Genomic DNA, 20,439 nt, shown 5'->3' with positions numbered 1-20,439 from the left:
CCTTGCTGATGGAAGGAGGTTTTCACTCAAAATCTCATGATACATGGCCCCATTCATTCTTTCCTTTACACGGATCAGTCGTCCTGGTCCCGTTGCAGAAAGACAGCCCCAAAGCTTGATGTTTCCACCCCCATGCTTCACAGTAGGTATGGTGTTCTTTGGATGCAACTCAGCATTCTTTGTCCTCCAAACACGACGAGTTGAGTTTTTACCAAAAAGTTATATTTTGGTTTCATCTGACCATATGACATTCTCCCAATCTTCTTCTGGATCATCCAAATGCTCTCTAGCAAACTTCAGACGGGCCTGAACATGTACTGGCTTAAGCAGGGGGACACGTCTGGCACTGCAGGATTTGAGTCCCTGGCGGCGTAGTGTGTTACTGATGGTAGGCTTTGTTACTTTGGTCCCAGCTCTCTGCAGGTCATTCACTAGGTCCCCCCGTGTGGTTCTGGGATTTTTGCTCACCGTTCTTGTGATCATTTTGACCCCACGGGGTGAGATCTTGCGTGGAGCCCCAGATCGAGGGAGATTATCAGTGGTCTTGTATGTCTTCCAATTCCTAATAATTGCTCCCACAGTTGATTTCTTCAAACCAAGCTGCTTACATATTGCAGATTCAGTCTTCCCAGCCTGGTGCAGGTCTACAATTTTGTTTCTGGTGTCCTTTGACAGCTCTTTGGTCTTGGCCATAGTGGAGTTTGGAGTGTGACTGTTTGAGGTTGTGGGCAGGTGTCTTTTATACTGATAACAAGTTCAAACAGGTGCCATTAATACAGGTAACGAGTGGAGGACAGAGGAGCCTCTTAAAGAAGAAGTTACAGGTCTGTGAGAGCCAGAAATCTTGCTTGTTTGTAGGTGACCAAATACTTATTTTTCACCATAATTTGCAAATAACTTCATTAAAAATCCTACAATGTGATTTTCTGGATTTTATTTTGTCTGTCATAGTTGAAGTGTACCTATGATGAAAATTACAGGCCTTTCATCTTTTTAAGTGGAAGAACTTGCACAATTGGTGGCTGACTAAATACTTTTTTGCCCCACTGTGTATGACATACACACACACAGTACCATTCAAAAGTTTGGACACACCTACTCATTCAAGGGTTTTTCTTTATTTTTAATATTTTCTGCATTGTAGACATAAAAAGTACGAAATAACACGTACGGAATCATGTAGTATCCAAAAATATATATATCTAAATTAGCCACCCTTTGGCTTTATGACTGCTTTGCACATTCTTGGCAATCTCTCAACCAGCTTCATGAAGTAGTCACCTGGAATGCTTTTACAACAGTCTTGAAGGAGTTCCTACATATGCTGATTACTTGTTGGCTCCTTTTCCTTCACTCTGTGGTCCAACTCATCCTGAACCCTCTCAATTGGGTTGAGGTCAGGTGATTGTGGACGCCAGGTCATCTGATGCATCATTCCATCACTCTCCTTTTTGGTCAAATAGCCCTTACACAGCCTGGGGGTGTGTTGGGTCATTGTCCTATTGAAAAACAAATTATAGTCTCACTAAGCACAAATCAGATTGGATGGCGTGTCGCTGCAGAATGCTGTGGTAACCATACTGGTTAAGTGTGCCTTGAATTCTAAATAAATCACTGATAGTGTCACCAGCAAAGAACCACCACGCTTCCTCTTCCATGCTTCACGATGGGAACCACACATGTGGAGATCATCCGTTCACCTCCTCTGCGTCTCACAAAGACACTGCAGTTGGAACCAAAAATCTCCTCAAATTTGGACTCATCAGACCAAAGGACAAATTTCCACGGTCTATTGTCCATTGCTTGTGTTTCTTGGCCCAAGCTAGTCTCTTCTTCTTATTGGTGTCCTTTTAGTTGTGGTTTCTTTACATCAATTCAACCTTGAAGGCCTGATTCACGCGGTCTCGTCTGAACAGTTGATCTTAAGGTGTCTGTTAATTGAACTCTGTTTAGAATTTATTTGGGCTGCAATTTCTGAGGCTGGTAACTCTATTAAACGTATCTTCTGCAACAGAGGTAACTTGGTCTTCCTTTCCTGAGGCGGTCCTCGTGAGAGCCAGTTTCATCATAGGGCTTGATGGTTTTTGCGACTGCACTTGAAGAAACTTTAAAAGTTCTTGAAATGTTCTGAATTGACTGACCTTCATGTCTTAAGTAATGATGGACTGTTGTTTCTCTTTGCTTATTTGAGCTGTTCTTACCATAATATGGACCTGGTCTTTTACCAAGTAGGGCTATCTTCTGTATACCACCCCTACCTTGTCAAAATACAACTGATTGGCTCAAATGCATTAAGAAGGAAAGAAATTCCACAAATTAACTTTTAACAAGGCACACCTGTTAATTGAAATGCATTCTGTGACTACCTCATGAATCTGTTTGAGAGAATGCCAAGAGTGTGCAAAGCTGTCATCAAGGCAAAGGGTGGCTACTTTTTAAGAATCTCACATATAAAATATATTTTATACTTTTTTTGTTTACTACATGATTCCATGTGTTATTTCATAGTGTTGATGTCTTCACTATTATTCTACAGTGTAGAACATAGTAGAAATAAATGAATAAACCCTGGAATGAGAAGGTGTATCAACTTTTGACTGGTACTGTATATATTTATTTCCTGAAAGTTTTTATACAGTATCTCTCTGATATAGGACAGACACTTCAGAACAAACTTCCTTTTTGATTTTTTTTGGTGGGGTCCTATCTGGTGTTCAATGTAGTGAATATTTTATTCAATGCATTTGTATGGGCTAATAGCTGTAAGGCCACAAAAAAGTCAAGGGGTATGAATACTTTTGAAGGCACTGTAGATCATTGCTTCTCCTCTAGATGGCGTCTGGTAGCTCAACATCCTCCCCGTGTGTGTGTGTGTGTGTGTGTGTGTGTGTGTGTGTGTGTGTGTGTGTGTGTGTGTGTGTGTGTGTGTGTGTGTGTGTGTGTGTGTGTGTGTGTGTGTGTGTGTGTGTGTGAACAGATGACCTTTATTCCGAACACAGCAGGAACAATATGTCTAATAACTCATGGCCTTTCTGACTTCCCATCCATCTATATTCCAAAACATAAGTTTGTCAGTTTTCAAGCCTCGGAAGCGCAAACCCAAATTGTATTGATTAATGCAGGATTGTGTGTGGATGTGTTCACATGAGGCTGGAGCTGGTTGTCCCTATGTTACTGAATACCAATACTTACCCGTTGCCGTGGGTGTGTAGGCCTTGGGTGTGTTTGGGTACGTGTGAGCATCCATGTGTGAATGAGTCCTACATTACAAACACACAGATTTACTGTGAGCAGGGTTAGAAAAAAGATCAGGGTAAGCATGCCTGTTCTCTCTCTCACACACATCTCTTTACCTAAGTGTTCACACCTCTTTGCTATGACAATCTAAATTGGGCTCCGGTGCATCCTATTTCTTTTGATCATCTGTGAGATGTTGCTATATGTCAGTACACCCTTATGGGACGATGTTTCCCAGAATAGACATGTTCTGTGGTTCTTCTAACTGGTGCTGTTTTTCTGCAAACGGCCCAAATCTGGTGCTGGTAGCCCCTCCGATGTCTATACCATAGAGACAGACTGGGGACACAGACTGGTCATATGATTTAGATCTGCTCTATTGCAAGTCTTCCAACACACACACACAAACTCAAAGTGGGAGAATGCATGCACACACACTGATTTAATGGGGTTTTGTGGCTAGGCTAGAATGCTCCTCTAGGCTCTCAGGCTCTGCCTCCCATATGAAAACAGTTACAACAGACACACACACACACACACACACACACACACACACACACACACACACACTGCTCTAGTTGTCTTGCCAGTTTGTTCCAGTTTTTATAATGAGGGAATAGGGGAAGCTCAGCCACCAATGCACCAATGGGGTTACTGGCATACACACACACACACACACACGCACACACTGGCATACACTTCAATTTAAGTTCTGTGAGAGGGATAAAGCCTCTCTTCTCCTAATGGAGAACACAGCAGAGCCTTTGTGCGTGAATAAAAACACCGACCAGTACAAACCAGTACAGACCACTACAAACCAGCAGTACAGAAACTATGGACCAGAGCAGTGCAGACATAATTACAGACCAGTTACATAGACACCATTAAGGTGCCCACCATAGACACCATTAAGGACCAGTGCAGACTACTATAAAACAGTACAGACTTATACAGTACAGACCACTATAGAACAATACAGACTACAGTGTAGACCAGTACTGCTGCACCAGATCCAGGATGTGACCTTTTTGCCAGTGCTTGTCTGTCTGGACTGAGAACAGGAGGATAGCTGACTGACTGCTGTGCTGCTGAGCTACCTACCTACTGCTAGCTGTTCCCCTCGGTCTCCCTCTCCCCTCCCCCTTTCACCATACCCCATCCCCTCTTTTTCTCTCTCTCACCCCCTCCCCCTTCTCTCTCTCTCGCCCCCTTCTCTCTCTCATCTCGCTCTCTCTATATGAAAGCGCTGGTTTCAGCAGCTTTCTGAATAGAGCAACAAATACACACAGCTCCGGCTCACAGCCTTGTCCGCACTAATCATAGTGCGGACAATGCTGTATGTGAGCGTGTGTGTTTGGCTACAGCAGCACAGGCGGTAGTGAGGATATGTAGCTTCCTGTGTGCTAGCCAGTCAGATCAGTCTGCCGCATGCCGCTGCTGCCATTATACTGAGGAATCCCTAGCCACTGTGTGTCGAGAGAGAGAGAGTGAGAGAGCGCGTGTGTGTGAGGGCGAGGGAGCTGCCTGACTGCCAGACTGCTGTAGCTCGGTAAGAGTGAAGGACATCGAGAGGACAGAGCTGCTTTCAACTTGGATTATATTATACCCCAGGAGCTGCACTGTTACAGTGGGGGGGCTGGTGTGTGGAGAGGGGGTACAGTGTGTTTTTAAGAGAACGAGGACAGTTGGAACTACAGAGCCGTGTATGTATGTGAGCGGTACAATGTATGTGTCTCATTTAAGGGGGTACGTTGTATGTGTGTGTTAACGATGCGGTCGGAGCGTGCGAGCCGTGTGTGTATCGTGGTGCTGGAGGATGAGGAGGAGGAACATTCCTCTCCTTCTCGTCCCTCTCCTCCTCACCCCTCTCCCCTCCTTCACCCCAAACCCTCTCCGGACCGCAAGTCCCATCATGCCGTATGTCGCAGAGCTCAGGAAGACAAGGTGAGACTGAGGGACCACCTCCGCTGTTTTGGTTGGCTGTGGATTAGCGTTTTTGCCAGGGTTAGAGATGCACTTAGCTTGTGAGTGTTTTGAATAGAATCATTTATTGTCCTCGAGAGGGAATCTGTCATGCACAATTTAAATAGCACCGGCAAAACAATACAGATGCGTATACTGCACAGCACACACAATATAAGGTGGAATGTTGCTAATAGTGAAGTATGTACCAAGCCTTTAGCTTGTGTTTGGTTATGGCTAGTGTAATAATGTTTCAAACATCCTAACTGGTAGTGATAAGGAAGATACTGGCTGCCAGTAGCAGATTTACATTTGTAGTTTTGACATAGGCCTAACATTTTGCATAGTCCCTTGCATAATGAACTACATTTGTTAAAAGAGACCCAACCAATGTGGCTGTAGATCCGGTATGGAGTTTTAGATAAGAGGTTAGAACCTGCCACACGAACAGGTTGAAGCTTAGTCCTGGACTAAAAAGCTCTTTTAAATGGGGACTCCATTGACTAGCCCATATAGCTTTAGATGGGAAGTTAGAGAATTGCCTAAAAAGAGAAGAATAGGAGTGTTGTTGGTTCTTGTCGTGTAGTTAGTCAGTGTCATAATAATAATGGCCTGTACAGACAGATACAAACATGCCTCACTGTTATATTGTTATTTAGATGCGAGAAAATGATAGCTATGCTTTGAATTAAATAACCCCATGTTAAACATTGGTGATACCTGCCTTGTGTGTGGCACGTCTGTGTGCTAATCACAGTCAGTATCAGGCATCACCATGCTCTCCCATACCAGCAAAAGGAGGGAGTGAGAGATGGATGGATGGAGGAGATTCATTCACCCTTTCTCTCTCAATAAGGACTCCTCAGACAGAAGCCTTCATTCCTCTTTTACTCTCTTTTACACTCCTTTTCTCAGACCAGCTGGTGTCTGACAGACCAGGTGGCCAGGTTGTGTTTTAACTCCTCACAGCCTGGCTGGCTCTGTTGCAGACACACAGGTGGCAAACAGAGTGATATGGCTAATGTGTGTGTGGAGGGGGGACCTTTCAGAGAGTGCGTGTCAGGCACGTGTGTGTTTGTGAGTGAATTCTTTTGGGCTTTGCAGCTGCCAGTGTCATAAAAGTGACCCCCTTCCCGTATACACTGACTGACCCCTCCCCCCGCCTGTACTCCTGCTATGCCAGACACCTGAGAAGAGGGGGAAGTTTAGTGGGGGGGGCTGACTGGCAGAGTTGGTTTTAGGATCAGAATGGATTGAGGGGGTTTATAGAAAAACATGGGGCCTGTTATCCAGTATGCTGTTTGATACACACAAACTCACTACTGTAGCCCAGAATTAAGCTGCTGTAGGGCAATTCCACTGTAACGGAATGATGCTTTGACTCAATGTTCACTTTAAAATGTATTCCAAACCAAAAACATTGATTTCAAAGTTTAACAAACCATACAACTCCAAGCACAAGGACTACTTTGAACAATTTAGACAGAGAATTCAACAAAACATTTACTGGAAGAACTGTGCAGATGCAAAGTTTGGTAACAAAATTAGGGTAATCTCGCTCAGTTTATGCGATCAGGTTTGCCAAAAACTCTGCTCCGAATTAAAATGAAAAGATACAGTGCCTTCAGAAAGTGTTCATACCACTTGACGTATTCCATATTTTGTTGTTACAGCCTGAATTCAAAATGGATTACATAAAACAAATCTCACAATGCCTCATACTGAAAAAGTGAAAACATGTTTTTAGAACATTTTGCAAATGTATTGAAAATTAAATACAGAAATATCTCATTTACATAAGTATTCACATCCCTGAGTCAATAAATGTTAGAATAACATTTGGCAGCAATTTACAGCTGTAAGTCTCTAAGAGCTTTGAAGACCTGGATTGTACAATATTTGTACATTATTCTTGAAAAAATTGTTCAAGCGCTATCAAGTTGGTTGTTGATCATTGCTAGACAGCCATTTTGAAGTCTTGCCATAGATTTTCAAGGCGATTTTTAAGTCAAAACTGTAACTAGGCCACTCAGGAACGTTTAATGTCATCTTTGTAAGCAGCTCCAGTGTATATTTGGCTTTGTGTTTTAGTTTATTGTCCTGCTGAAAGGTGAATTTGTCTCCCAGTGTCTGTTGGAAAGCAGGCTGAACCAGGTTTTTCTCTACGATTTTGCCTGCGTTTAGCTCTATTCCGTTTCTTTTTATTCCACAAAACTCCCTAGTCCTGCACTATGATAAGCATACCCATAACATGATGCAGCCACCACCATGCTTGAACATAGAATACCAGTCAAAAGTTTAGACACACCTACTCATTTAAGGGTTTTTCTTTATTTTTACTATTTTCTATATTGTAGAATAATAGTGAAGACATCAAAACTATCTTTTCCTTCACTTTGCGGTCCAACTCATCACAAACCATCTCAATTGGGTTGAGGTCGGGTGATGTGGAGGTCAGGTCATCTGATGCACCACTCCTTCTTGGTCACCACTCCATCACTCTCCTTCTTGGTCAAATAGCCCTTACACAGCCTGGAGGTGGGTTTTGGGGGTCATTGTTCTGTTGAAAAACAAATTATAGTCCCACTAAGCGCAAATCAGATTGAATGGCGTGTCGCTGCAGAATGCTGTGGTTTTTGCCTTGAATTCTAAATAAATCCCTAATAGTGTCACCAGCAAAGCACCATCCCACCACCACCTCCATGCTTTACGGTGGGAACCACGCATGCGGAGATCATCCGTTCACCTACTCTGCATCTCACAAAGACAATGCGGTTGGAACCAAAAATCTCCTCAAATTTGGACTCATCAGACCAGATGACAGATTTCCACCGGTCTAATATCCATTGCTTATGTTTCTTGGCCCCATCAAGTCTCTTCTTATTATTGGTGTCCTTTAGTTGTGGTTTCTTTGCATCAATTCAACCATGAAGGCCTGATTCATGCAGTCTCCTCTGAACAGTTGATGTAGTGTCTGTTACTTGAATACCGTGAAGCAGCATTTGGCCTGCGAGGTGCAGTTGACTCTAATGAAGTTATCTTCTGCAGCAGCTTCTGGATCTTCCTTTCCTTTGGCGGTTCTCATGTGAGCCAGTTTCATCATAGCACTTGATGGTTTTTGCGACTGCTCTTGAAGAAACTTTAAAAGTTCTTGAAATGTTCTGAATTGACTGACCTTAATGTCTTAAAGTAACGATGGACTGTCGTTTCTCTTTGCTTATTTGAGCTGTTCTTGCCATAATATGCTTTGACCACCAGACGACAGAAAGAGGGGGGAAAACAGTTATGAGCTGAACATAACAGTATTCCAGTGGACTGTAGCTGGTGACCCAACTGGTTTGTGACTACTATGTTTTCCCATTGTAACCAATTCAATTGCAGTAATTCCGTTACTGATTTGTTACAAAATATCGAGTTGTATTCACTTATCAAGTTTGTTTATGACTTATTATCAGTCAAAACTATAACTAATTAGTAGGTCTACCTTTACTTGTTACATCTGTGAACTTTTTTTTAATTTTACCTCATGAGGGAGAGAAATTAGAAAATATCATAAAGATACAGTGCATTTGGAAAGTATTCAGATCCCTTGACTTTTTCCACATTTTGTTGTTAGTCTTATTCTAAAATGTATTACATTTTAAAAATTCCTCATCGATCTTCACACAATAGCCCATGATGACAAAGCGAAAACAGGTTTTTAGAAATGTGTGCAAATTTAAAATAAATAAATAATAATACCTTATTGACATACAGTTGAAGTCGGAATTTTACATACACTTAGATTGGAGTCATTATAACTCGTTTTTCAACCACTCCACAAATTTTTTAACAAACTATAGTTTTGGCAAGTCGGTTAGGACATCTACTTTGTGCATAACACAAGTCATTTTTCGAACAACTGTTTACAGACAGATTATTTCACTGTATCACAATTCCAGTGGGTCAGAAGTTTACATACACTAAGTTGACTGGGCCTTTTCAACAGTTTGGAAAATTTCAGAAAATGTCATGCCTTTAGAAGCTTCTGATAGGCTAATCATTTGAGTCAATTGGAGGTGTTCCTATGGATGTATTTCAAGGCCGACCTTCAAACTCATTGCCTCTTTGCTTGACATAATGGAAAAATCAAAAGAACTCAGCCAAGACCTCAGGAGAAAAAAATTGACCTCCAAAAGTCTGGTTCATCCTTGGCAGCAATTTCCAAACACTTGAAGGTACCACGTTCATCTGTACAAACAATAGTACGCAAGTATAAACACAATGGGACCAGGCAGCCGTCATACCGCTCAGGAAGGAGACGCGTTCTGTCTCCTAGAGATGAACGTACTTTTGGTGTGAAAAGTGCAAATCAATCCCAGAATAACAGCAAAGAACCTTTTGAAGATGCTGGAGGAAACGGGTACAAAGGTATCTATATCCACAGTAAAACGAGTCCAATATCAACATAACCTGAAAGGCAGCTCACCAAGGAAGAAGCCACTGCTCCAAAACCGCCATAAAAAAGCCAGACTACGGTTTGCAACTGCACATGGGGACAAAGATTGTACTTTTTGGAGAAATGTCCTCTGGTTTGATGAAACAAAAATAGAACTGTTTGGCCATAATGACCATCGTTATGTTTGGAGGAAAAAGGGGGAGGCTTGCAAGCCAAAGAACACCATCCCAACCGTGAAGCACGGGGGTGGCAGCATCATGTTGTGGGGGTGCTTTGCTGCAGGAGGGACTGGTGCACTTCACAAAATAGATGGCATGATGAATGAAAATTATTTGGATAAATTGAAGCAACATCTCAAGACAACGGTCAGGAAGTTAAAGCTTGGTCGCAAATGGGTCTTCCAAATGGAAAATGACCACAAGCATACTTCCGAAGTTGTGGCAAAATGGCTTAAGGACAACAAAGTCAAGGTATTGGAGTGGGCATCACACAGCCCTGACCTCAATCCCATAGAAAATGTGTGGGCAGAAGTGTGTGCGAGCAAGGACGCCTACAAACCTGACTCAGTTACACCAGCTCTGTCAGGTGGAATGGGCCAAAATTCACCCAACTTATTGTGGGAAGCTTGACCCAAGTTAAACCATTTAAAGGCAATGCTACCAAATACTAATTGAGTGTATGTAAACTTCTGACCCATTGGAAATGGGATGAAAGAAATAAAAGCTGATAAAAATCATTCTCTCTGCTATTATTCTGACATTTCACATTCTTAAAATTAAGTGGTGAACCTCACTGACCTAAAGCAAGGGATTTTTACTAGGATTAAATGTCAGGAATTGTGAAACTGAGTTTAAATGTATTTGGCTAAGCTGTATGTAAACTTCCGACTTCTGAAACTGTAAGTATTCAGAACCTTTGCAATGTGACTCGAAATTGAGCTTAGGTGCATCCTGTTTCCATTGATCATCCTTGCGATGTTTCTACAACTTGATCTGAGTCCACCTGTGGTAAATTCAATTGTTGGACATGATTTGGAAAGGAACGCACCTTTCTATACAAGGTCCCACTGTTGACTGCATTTCAGAGCAAAAACCAAGCCATGAGGTGGAAGGAACTGTCCGTAGAGCTCCAAGACAGGGTTGTGTCGAAGCACAGCTCTGGGGATGGGTACCAAAAAATGTCTGCAGCATTGAAGGTCCCCAAGAATACAGTGGCCTCTTCTTAAATGGAAGAAGTTTGGAACCACCAAGACTTTTCCTAGAGCTGGCCACCCAGCCGAACTGAGCAATCAGAGGAGAATAGCCTTGGTCTGGGAGTGGACCAAGAACCCAATGGTCACTCTGACAGAGCTCTAGAGTTTCTCTGTGGAGATGGGTGAACCTTCCAGAAGGACAACCATCTCTGCAGCACTCCACCAATCTGGCCTTTTTTATGGTAGAGTGGCCAAACGGAAGCCACTCCTCAGTAAAAGGCACATGACAACCCGCTTGGAGTTTGCCAAAAGGCAACTAAAGGACTCTGTCCATGAGAAATAAGATTATATGGTCTGTTGAACTCTTTGGCCTGAATACCAAGAGTATTTGTAAGTCTGTGAAGACTTACAGAAAACGTTTGACCTCTCATTGCCAACAAAGGGTGTATAACAAAGTATTGAGAAACTTTTGTTATTGACCAAATATTTATTTTCCACCATAATTTGCAAATAAATAAATTAAAAATCCTACAATGTGATTTTCTGGATTTTTTTTCTTCTCATTTTGTCTGTCATAGTTGAAGTGTACCTATGATGAAAATTACAGGCCTCTCTCATCTTTTTAAGTGGGACAACTTGCACAATTGGTGGCTGACTAAATGCTTTTTTGCCCCACTGTAACTGTGGGAAATGGTTGAATGTTTATATGCCTTAATATCTCAAATATAGACTTTTAGCTTTTTGCTCCTATGACCTTCAGATGTTGGTGCTCTTATCCTTTTAGATGAAAAAGCCCTGTCATAATTGTCAGCATGTAACCAAACTGTAGTAACGTTAGCAAGCAGGATGTTAACAGGTTCTGTCTTGTTAGTCGTCTAGCCAAGTCATTCAGAGGGAAATGATCTAACACCTTTCCATCTCTCTCTACAGTGTTCTCACTATCTATTCTTTCCATTGTTTGCTCGTTGTCTCTCACTCACTCACTCAAATTCAATCTGCCTTAATGGCATGAATGATAAAGTCAATGTTGCCAAGGTGAAGTGATACACCTAAATATTATGAAAACAACAGCGACAACAATAATAATAGTAGCTATAATACTAAATAATCAAAAATATATATTTATTTTTTACACACACACACACACAGTGACTGATAGTTCTCTCTGTGTCCTCCCATTCAGCCCTCTCTGCTGAAAGCCATCTTCAGTGTGGACCCTAATGAAGTCCGCTCCCTCATATTCAAGAAGGAGGATGTCAACGTACAGGTAAAATTACTGTACACACACACAGACAGCAGTCGGTCAGTCCATAAGCATCTCTTGCTCTGAATTGCTTGCAAATCCATCCTCTCCTCATCTTGTCTTCACCCTTCATCTGCAATGATTGTCAAAGACTTGACAGGTGGAAGCTCGTCATAAGGCTGGCTTTCCTGGTCAGTTCTCGTCATTAGGCTGGCTTTCCTGGTCAGTTCTCGTCATTAGGCTGGCGTTCCTGGTCAGTCCTCGTCATTAGGCTGGCTTTCCTGGTCAGTTCTCGTCATTAGGCTGGCTTTCCTGGTCAGTCCTCGTCATTAGGCTGGCTTTCCTGGTCAGTCCTCGTCATTAGGCTGGCTTTCCTGGTCAGTCCTCGTCATTAGGCTGGCTTTCCTGGTCAGTTCTCGTCATTAGGCTGGCTTTCCTGGTCAGTTCTCGTCATTAGGCTGGCTTTCCTGGTCAGTTCTCGTCATTAGGCTGGCTTTCCTGGTCAGTTCTCGTCATTAGGCTGGCTTTCCTGGTCAGTTCTTTCAGATCAGTGCATTGAAGGACAGGAAGAGAGAACAGACTTTTTAGACAATTGAAGGAGGAATAGCCAACGTGTCTGTACTCTCGGTCTCTTACTAAATCAATGTTGAGAGGCCAGAGTCTTTCAGCCAATCAATCAGGTAAGGGCAGGTTAGTTCCTTCTTTTCAACTCCCTTTCTGTTCAGCCCTCTCTCTTTCCTTCTCACTCCCCCGTCATCCCTCCCTCTCACCCCCGCCCTCTTTCTCTCCCTCTCTCCCTGACATCTTTTCTCTCTCTCCCCACCCCCTCTCTCCCCACCCCCTCTCTATCTACTCCCCCCTCCGTCTCTATATTGCTGGGGTCATCAAAGACATTTTGGTCTGATGTTTGAGTCAGCAGTTTTCAGTCTGACCTATTACAGGCCTCCCTCTCCGTCATGTGACTTTGTTTACGACCTACGTTACTCCCCTGATTGCCCTCTGCTGCATGGAGAGAACGAGATGGAGGGAAGCAGAGAAAGAGAGAGGGAGGGAGTTAGACTGGGGGGGGTTAGAGAGAAGAATGGGCAAGGGATAGAGATGCAGAGAAAGAGAAGAGGGCAGCAGGCAAGTCATGGAGAAATGCAGAGAACGAGGAAGAGGGGGAGGGCATGGAAGAGAAGGAGAGGAAGAGCTGGAATTGATTGTTCCATCCATCCAGATTGACTAGCGTGATTAGTTAGTTCTACAGAGAGGACCTGCTTTGTATGGTCAGATAGATGGTTAAACATCCTCATTACAGAAATGAAGAGGGAGAGCGACAGAGGTACTCTTGTAGTCACCCATCGGTCACTCTGACACCAGCGAGACACACACACAGGACCACTGGTGGATAGGCCACCCCCCAGGGAGAGCAGAGGGAGGAGAGAAATCCCTCCATCATCCTGTCATCCTGCCTTGTTTACCTTGTTCCTGGCTCCCTGGTAGCCTGACAGAAGACTGGCTAAAACTACACACACTGACCAAGGATTGGCCACAGCTCGAGAGACCACAACAATCTAACACACTTGTCAACCTTTCCTTTCTGAGTTAATTGCAGGTGAAAATGAAGATGCTTTCTTAAACAGTTGATTGTGACATCTTTGGGCGGTTTCCCGTTTACCAATTAAACCTTGTCCGGGATAATAAAGAAATGTCAATGGAGACTCTCCATTGAGCTAGATGTTTTTGTCCAGGACTAGGCTTAATCTGTGTTTGGGAAAGCAGCCCAAAGATGTTGGGTAAGAGGAGTGGAGGAGTGATGCTGTCATTAGTCTGGCTTCTAGTGAGATCCCTGCCAAGTACAGTAGTAGTTGACCCCCTCCCAGCTGCCCTGCAGTGTCTACCAGACTCATGAAAATGGGGAGAGAGGGGAATGGGGAGAGAGGGGAATGGGGAGAGAGGGGAATGGGGAGAGAGGGGAATGGAGAGAGGGGAAGTCAAGTCATCCACTTGGTTGTGATCCAGGAAGCTTACCCGTCACACTTGGCTGGCTGCGCTGTTGTGTGGGACATAGTTGTGCTCCCTCTTGTCTACTGGCAGCTTAGTGAGAAGCTGTGTGTGTGTGTGTGTATGTGTGTGTTATGAACATTGAAGCTAGTTTGGAATGAGATGTTTTACATACTGTACCTCCCTCCTAAAATGAACATAAAAGGTGTGTGTGTGTGACATTTCTCTCTGCTCTGGTCTCTACCAGGACAGTGAGAAAAGGACCCCGCTCCACGCTGCAGCCTATCTAGGAGACGCTGACATCATCGAACTCCTCATCCTCTCAGGTACACATCTCACCTGTCTGCCTGTTATACTGTACCTGTTATACTGTACCTGTCTGCCTGTTATGTTGTACCTGTCTACCTGTTATGCTGTACCTGTCTGCCTGTTATGTTGTACCTGTCTACCTGTTATACTGTACCTGTTATGCTGTACCTGTCTGCCTGTTATACTGTACCTGTCTGCCTGTTATACTGTACCTGTTATGCTGTACCTGTCTGCCTGTTATGCTGTACCTGTCTGCCTGTTATGCTGTACCTGTCTGCCTGTTATGCTGTACCTGTCTGCCTGTTATACTGTACCTGTTGTACTGTACCTGTCTGCCTGTTATGCTGTACCTGTCTGCCTGTTATGCTGTACCTGTCTGCCTGTTATGCTGTACCTGTCTGCCTGTTGTACTGTACCTGTCTGCCTGTTGTACTGTACCTGTCTGCCTGTTGTACTGTACCCGTCTGCCTGTTGTACTGTACCCGTCTGCCTGTTGTGCTGTACCCGTCTGCCTGTTGTGCTGTACCCGTCTGCCTGTTGTGCTGTACCCGTCTGCCTGTTGTGCTGTACCCGTCTGCCTGTTGTGCTGTACCCGTCTGCCTGTTGTGCTGTACCCGTCTGCCTGTTGTGCTGTACCCGTCTGCCTGTTGTGCTGTACCCGTCTGCCTGTTGTGCTGTACCCGTCTGCCTGTTGTGCTGTACCCGTCTGCCTGTTGTGCTGTACCCGTCTGCCTGTTGTGCTGTACCCGTCTGCCTGTTGTGCTGTACCCGTCTGCCTGTTGTGCTGTACCCGTCTGCCTGTTGTACTGTACCCGTCTGCCTGTTGTACTGTACCCGTCTGCCTGTTGTGCTGTACCCGTCTGCCTGTTGTACCTGAAAAAACTAAGATACCTAAAAAGCCTATTAAATTGGAAGACTTAGTGTGAGAATTTGGTCACAGCAGCCAATATTGCCATCCCCCATTCATGGAGAGATGTGGAGGTTGTTTCCCTGTGTGTGTTGTGATGGAACAGTATCAGGTGATGTGATGGTCTGTTTTAACCCCTTACACACATGGGCCTCTCAAAGGATCATGGGGGTTCCCCCTAGTAGCTCATGGGTCCCCACCCACTCTCTGTCAGAGGAAAGTTAACCCTTAACCTTTTCTCTCCCTGTGTTTTTTAGGAGCCAGAGTAAATGCTAAAGACAATAAGTGGTTAACTCCTCTTCACCGAGCTGTTGCCTCCTGCAGCGAGGTAACATACTGTCACTCACACCACACACACACACACCTTCATCAATGCTCTTTCTCTAGATCATGCTGCATCAGTCTTGTTGAAACAGTGATTATGTCAACGCTCTTTCTTTGTGTGTGTGTGTGTGTGTGTGTGCGCACGCAGGATGCAGTGTGTATGTTGATAAAACACAGTGCTGATGTGAACGCGCGGGATAAGAACTGGCAGACTCCTCTCCATGTTGCTGCCAACAACAAGGCTATCCGCGTTGCCGAGGCCCTCGTCCCATTGCTTAGCAACGTCAATGTGTCGGACCGGGGTGGACGCACAGCCCTGCACCATGCTGCCTTCAGCGGACACCTGGAGGTAACACAGACACATTCACAGACGTATTAGTTGCCTTTTCATGAGGCTAGTATGACTTCACTTGGTGTGTGTGTGTGTGTGTGTGTGTGTGTCAGATGGTGAAGCTGCTTCTCTCCAGGGGAGCTAACATCGACGCCTTTGATAAGAAAGACAGGCGAGCCATCCACTGGGCTGCCTACATGGGTAAGACACCCCCACTCAGAGCTATACACTATAGAGGGATTATAATGTTAAAACTGTTGTATCAATACATTTTCATTTGATGATTAGATTGTTTTCTAGGAATGAAATGATATGCTAACAAAATGTTCTCTTCCCCGCTCTCTCTTTCTCCCCTCTCTCCCTCCATTTCTTCCTCCCTTCCTCTCTACATCTCCCTCCAGGCCATATGGAGGTGGTGAGGTTGTTGGTGTCTAGTGGAGCAGAGATAGACTGTAAAGATAAGAACTCTTATACTCCTCTACATGCCGCTGCCTCTAGTGGGATGACTACCACTGTCCAATACCTGCTGGGGCTGGGGGTACAGGTACACACAAATCATTCAATACCTGCTGGGGGTACAGGTACACACACATCATTCAATACCTGCTGGGGGTACAGGTACACACAAATCATTCAATACCTGCTGGGGGTACAGGTACACACACATCATTCAATACCTGCTGGGGGTACAGGTACACACATATCATTCAATACCTGCTGGGGGTACAGGTACACACATATCATTCAATACCTGCTGGGGGTACAGGTACACACACATCATTCAATACCTGCTGGGGGTACAGGTACACACACATCATTCAATACCTGCTGGGGGTACAGGTACACACATCATTCAATACCTGCTGGGGGTACAGGTACACACACATCATTCAATACCTGCTGGGGGTACAGGTACACACACATCATTCAATACCTGCTGGGGGTACAGGTACACACACATCATTCAATACCTGCTGGGGGTACAGGTACACACACATCATTCAATACCTGCTGGGGGTACAGGTACACACACATCATTCAATACCTGCTGGGGGTACAGGTACACACACATCATTCAATACCTGCTGGGGGTACAGGTACACACACATCATTCAATACCTGCTGGGGGTACAGGTACACACACATCATTCAATACCTGCTGGGGGTACAGGTACACACACATCATTCAATACCTGCTGGGGGTACAGGTACACACACATCATTCAATACCTGCTGGGGGTACAGGTACACACACATCATTCAATACCTGCTGGGGGTACAGGTACACACACATCATTCAATACCTGCTGGGGGTACAGGTACACACACATCATTCAATACCTGCTGGGGGTACAGGTACACACACATCATTCAATACCTGCTGGGGGTACAGGTACACACACATCATTCAATACCTGCTGGGGGTACAGGTACACACACATCATTCAATACCTGCTGGGGGTACAGGTACACACACATCATTCAATACCTGCTGGGGGTACAGGTACACACACATCATTCAATACCTGCTGGGGGTACAGGTACACACACATCATTCAATACCTGCTGGGGGTACAGGTACACACACATCATTCAATACCTGCTGGGGGTACAGGTACACACACATCATTCAATACCTGCTGGGGGTACAGGTACACACACATCATTCAATACCTGCTGGGGGTACAGGTACACACACATCATTCAATACCTGCTGGGGGTACAGGTACACACACATCATTCAATACCTGCTGGGGGTACAGGTACACACACATCATTCAATACCTGCTGGGGGTACAGGTACACACACATCATTCAATACCTGCTGGGGGTACAGGTACACACACATCATTCAATACCTGCTGGGGGTACAGGTACACACACATCATTCAATACCTGCTGGGGGTACAGGTACACACACATCATTCAATACCTGCTGGGGGTACAGGTACACACACATCATTCAATACCTGCTGGGGGTACAGGTACACACACATCATTCAATACCTGCTGGGGGTACAGGTACACACACATCATTCAATACCTGCTGGGGGTACAGGTACACACACATCATTCAATACCTGCTGGGGGTACAGGTACACACACATCATTCAATACCTGCTGGGGGTACAGGTACACACACATCATTCAATACCTGCTGGGGGTACAGGTACACACACATCATTCAATACCTGCTGGGGGTACAGGTACACACACATCATTCAATACCTGCTGGGGGTACAGGTACACACACATCATTCAATACCTGCTGGGGGTACAGGTACACACACATCATTCAATACCTGCTGGGGGTACAGGTACACACACATCATTCAATACCTGCTGGGGGTACAGGTACACACACATCATTCAATACCTGCTGGGGGTACAGGTACACACACATCATTCAATACCTGCTGCGGGTACAGGTACACACACATCATTCAATACCTGCTGGGGGTACAGGTACACACACATCATTCAATACCTGCTGCGGGTACAGGTACACACACATCATTCAATACCTGCTGCGGGTACAGGTACACACACATCATTCAATACCTGCTGCGGGTACAGGTACACACATCATTCAATACCTGCTGCGGGTACAGGTACACACACATCATTCAATACCTGCTGGGGGTACAGGTACACACACATCATTCAATACCTGCTGCGGGTACAGGTACACACACATCATTCAATACCTGCTGCGGGTACAGGTACACACACATCATTCAATACCTGCTGCGGGTACAGGTACACACATCATTCAATACCTGCTGCGGGTACAGGTACACACACATCAATCAATACCTGCTGGGGGTACAGGTACACACACATCATTCAATACCTGCTGCGGGTACAGGTACACACACATCATTCGATTTCATCCTCTCCTAATAGCAAAGAAAGAAGTCTATTGAGATACACAAACTAACTGCTTCTCTCTCTCTCTCTCCCCGCCCTCTCTCTCTCTCCCCCTGCCCTCTCTCTCTCTCTCTCCCCCCGCCCTCTCTCTCTCTCTCTCCCCGCCCTCTCTCTCTCTCCCCCGCCCTCTCTCTCTCTCTCCCCGCCCTCTCTCTCTCTCCCCCCGCCCTCTCTCCCCCCCGCCCTCTCTCTCTCTCTCCCCCGCCCTCTCTCTCTCTCTCCTCCCCCCGCCCTCTCTCTCTCTCCCCCCCTCTCTCTCTCTCCCCCCCCTCTCTCTCTCTCTCCCCCCCGCCCTCTCTCTCTCTCTCCCCCGCCCTCTCTCTCTCTCTCCCCCGCCCTCTCTCTCTCTCCCCCCCGCCCTCTCTCTCTCTCCCCCCCGCCCTCTCTCTCTCTCCCCCCCCGCCCTCTCTCTCTCTCCCCCCCGCCCTCTCTCTCTCTCCCCCCCGCCCTCTCTCTCTCTCCCCCCCGCCCTCTCTCTCTCTCCCCCCCGCCCTCTCTCTCTCTCCCCCCCGCCCTCTCTCTCTCTCCCCCCCGCCCTCTCTCTCTCTCCCCCCCGCCCTCTCTCTCTCTCCCCCCCGCCCTCTCTCTCTCTCCCCCCCGCCCTCTCTCTCTCTCTCCCCCCCGCCCTCTCTCTCTCTCCCCCCCGCCCTCTCTCTCTCTCCCCCCCGCCCTCTCTCTCTCTCCCTCCCGCCCTCTCTCTCCCTCCCGCCCTCTCTCTCTCTCCCGCCCTCTCTCTCCCGCCCTCTCTCTCTCTCTCCCGCTCTTGCTCTTTCTCCTCGCTCTCTCTCCTCGCTCTCGCTCTCTCTCCCCGCTCTCGCTCTCTCTCCCCGCTCTCGCTCTCTCTCCCCGCTCTCGCTCTCTCTCCCCGCTCTCGCTCTCTCTCCCGCTCTCGCTCTCTCTCCCCGCTCTCGCTCTCTCTCCCCGCTCTCGCTCTCTCTCCCCGCTCTCGCTCTCTCTCCCCGCTCTCGCTCTCTCTCCCCGCTCTCGCTCTCTCTCCCCGCTCTCGCTCTCTCTCCCCGCTCTCGCTCTCTCTCCCCGCTCTCGCCCCGCTCTCGCTCTCTCTCCCCGCTCTCGCTCTCTCTCCCCGCTCTCGCTCTCTCTCCCCGCTCTCGCTCTCTCTCCCCGCTCTCGCTCTCTCTCCCCGCTCTCTCTCGCTCTCTCTCCCCGCTCTCGCTCTCTCTCCCCGCTCTCGCTCTCTCTCCCCGCTCTCTCTCCCCGCTCTCTCTCCCCGCTCTCTCTCCCCGCTCTCTCTCCCCGCTCACTCTCCCCGCTCACTCTCCCCGCTCTCTCTCCCCGCTCACTCTCCCCGCTCACTCTCCCCGCTCTCGCTCTCTCTCCCCGCTCTCGCTCTCTCTCCCCGCTCTCGCTCTCTCTCCCCGCTCTCGCTCTCTCTCCCCGCTCTCGCTCTCTCTCCCCGCTCTCGCTCTCTCTCCCCGCTCTCGCTCTCTCTCCCCGCTCTCGCTCTCTCTCCCCGCTCTCGCTCTCTCTCCCCGCTCTCGCTCTCTCTCCCCGCTCTCGCTCTCTCTCCCCGCTCTCGCTCTCTCTCCCCGCTCTCGCTCTCTCTCCCCGCTCTCGCTCT

At 46.5% G+C, this 20,439-nt stretch overlaps 1 protein-coding gene across 3 annotated transcripts in view; it reads left to right on the top strand.

Moving 5' to 3' along the window:
• LOC129819910 (serine/threonine-protein phosphatase 6 regulatory ankyrin repeat subunit A-like) overlaps positions 1–20,439 on the top strand; it is a 60,705-nt gene that overhangs the window by 10,019 nt on the left and 30,247 nt on the right. For 2 of the 3 annotated variants that reach the window (XM_055876602.1, XM_055876601.1), the window contains exons 1-7: positions 4,501–5,181; positions 12,013–12,096; positions 14,306–14,384; positions 15,532–15,602; positions 15,747–15,947; positions 16,043–16,130; positions 16,331–16,473. In XM_055876602.1, coding sequence (XP_055732577.1) covers positions 4,993–5,181; positions 12,013–12,096; positions 14,306–14,384; positions 15,532–15,602; positions 15,747–15,947; positions 16,043–16,130; positions 16,331–16,473 — 855 coding nt within the window. In that variant the 5' untranslated portion in view covers positions 4,501–4,992. Of the gene's footprint in view, positions 1–4,500; positions 5,182–12,012; positions 12,097–14,305; positions 14,385–15,531; positions 15,603–15,746; positions 15,948–16,042; positions 16,131–16,330; positions 16,474–20,439 lie in introns of those variants that run through there. The other variant, XM_055876603.1, reaches the window with a different exon arrangement.

This window comes from Salvelinus fontinalis, chromosome 22 (genome assembly GCF_029448725.1).
Source record: "Salvelinus fontinalis isolate EN_2023a chromosome 22, ASM2944872v1, whole genome shotgun sequence".
NCBI lineage: Eukaryota > Metazoa > Chordata > Actinopteri > Salmoniformes > Salmonidae > Salvelinus > Salvelinus fontinalis.
Note: the sequence above shows the minus strand (reverse complement) of the source record. Positions and strands in the feature narration are given on the sequence as shown.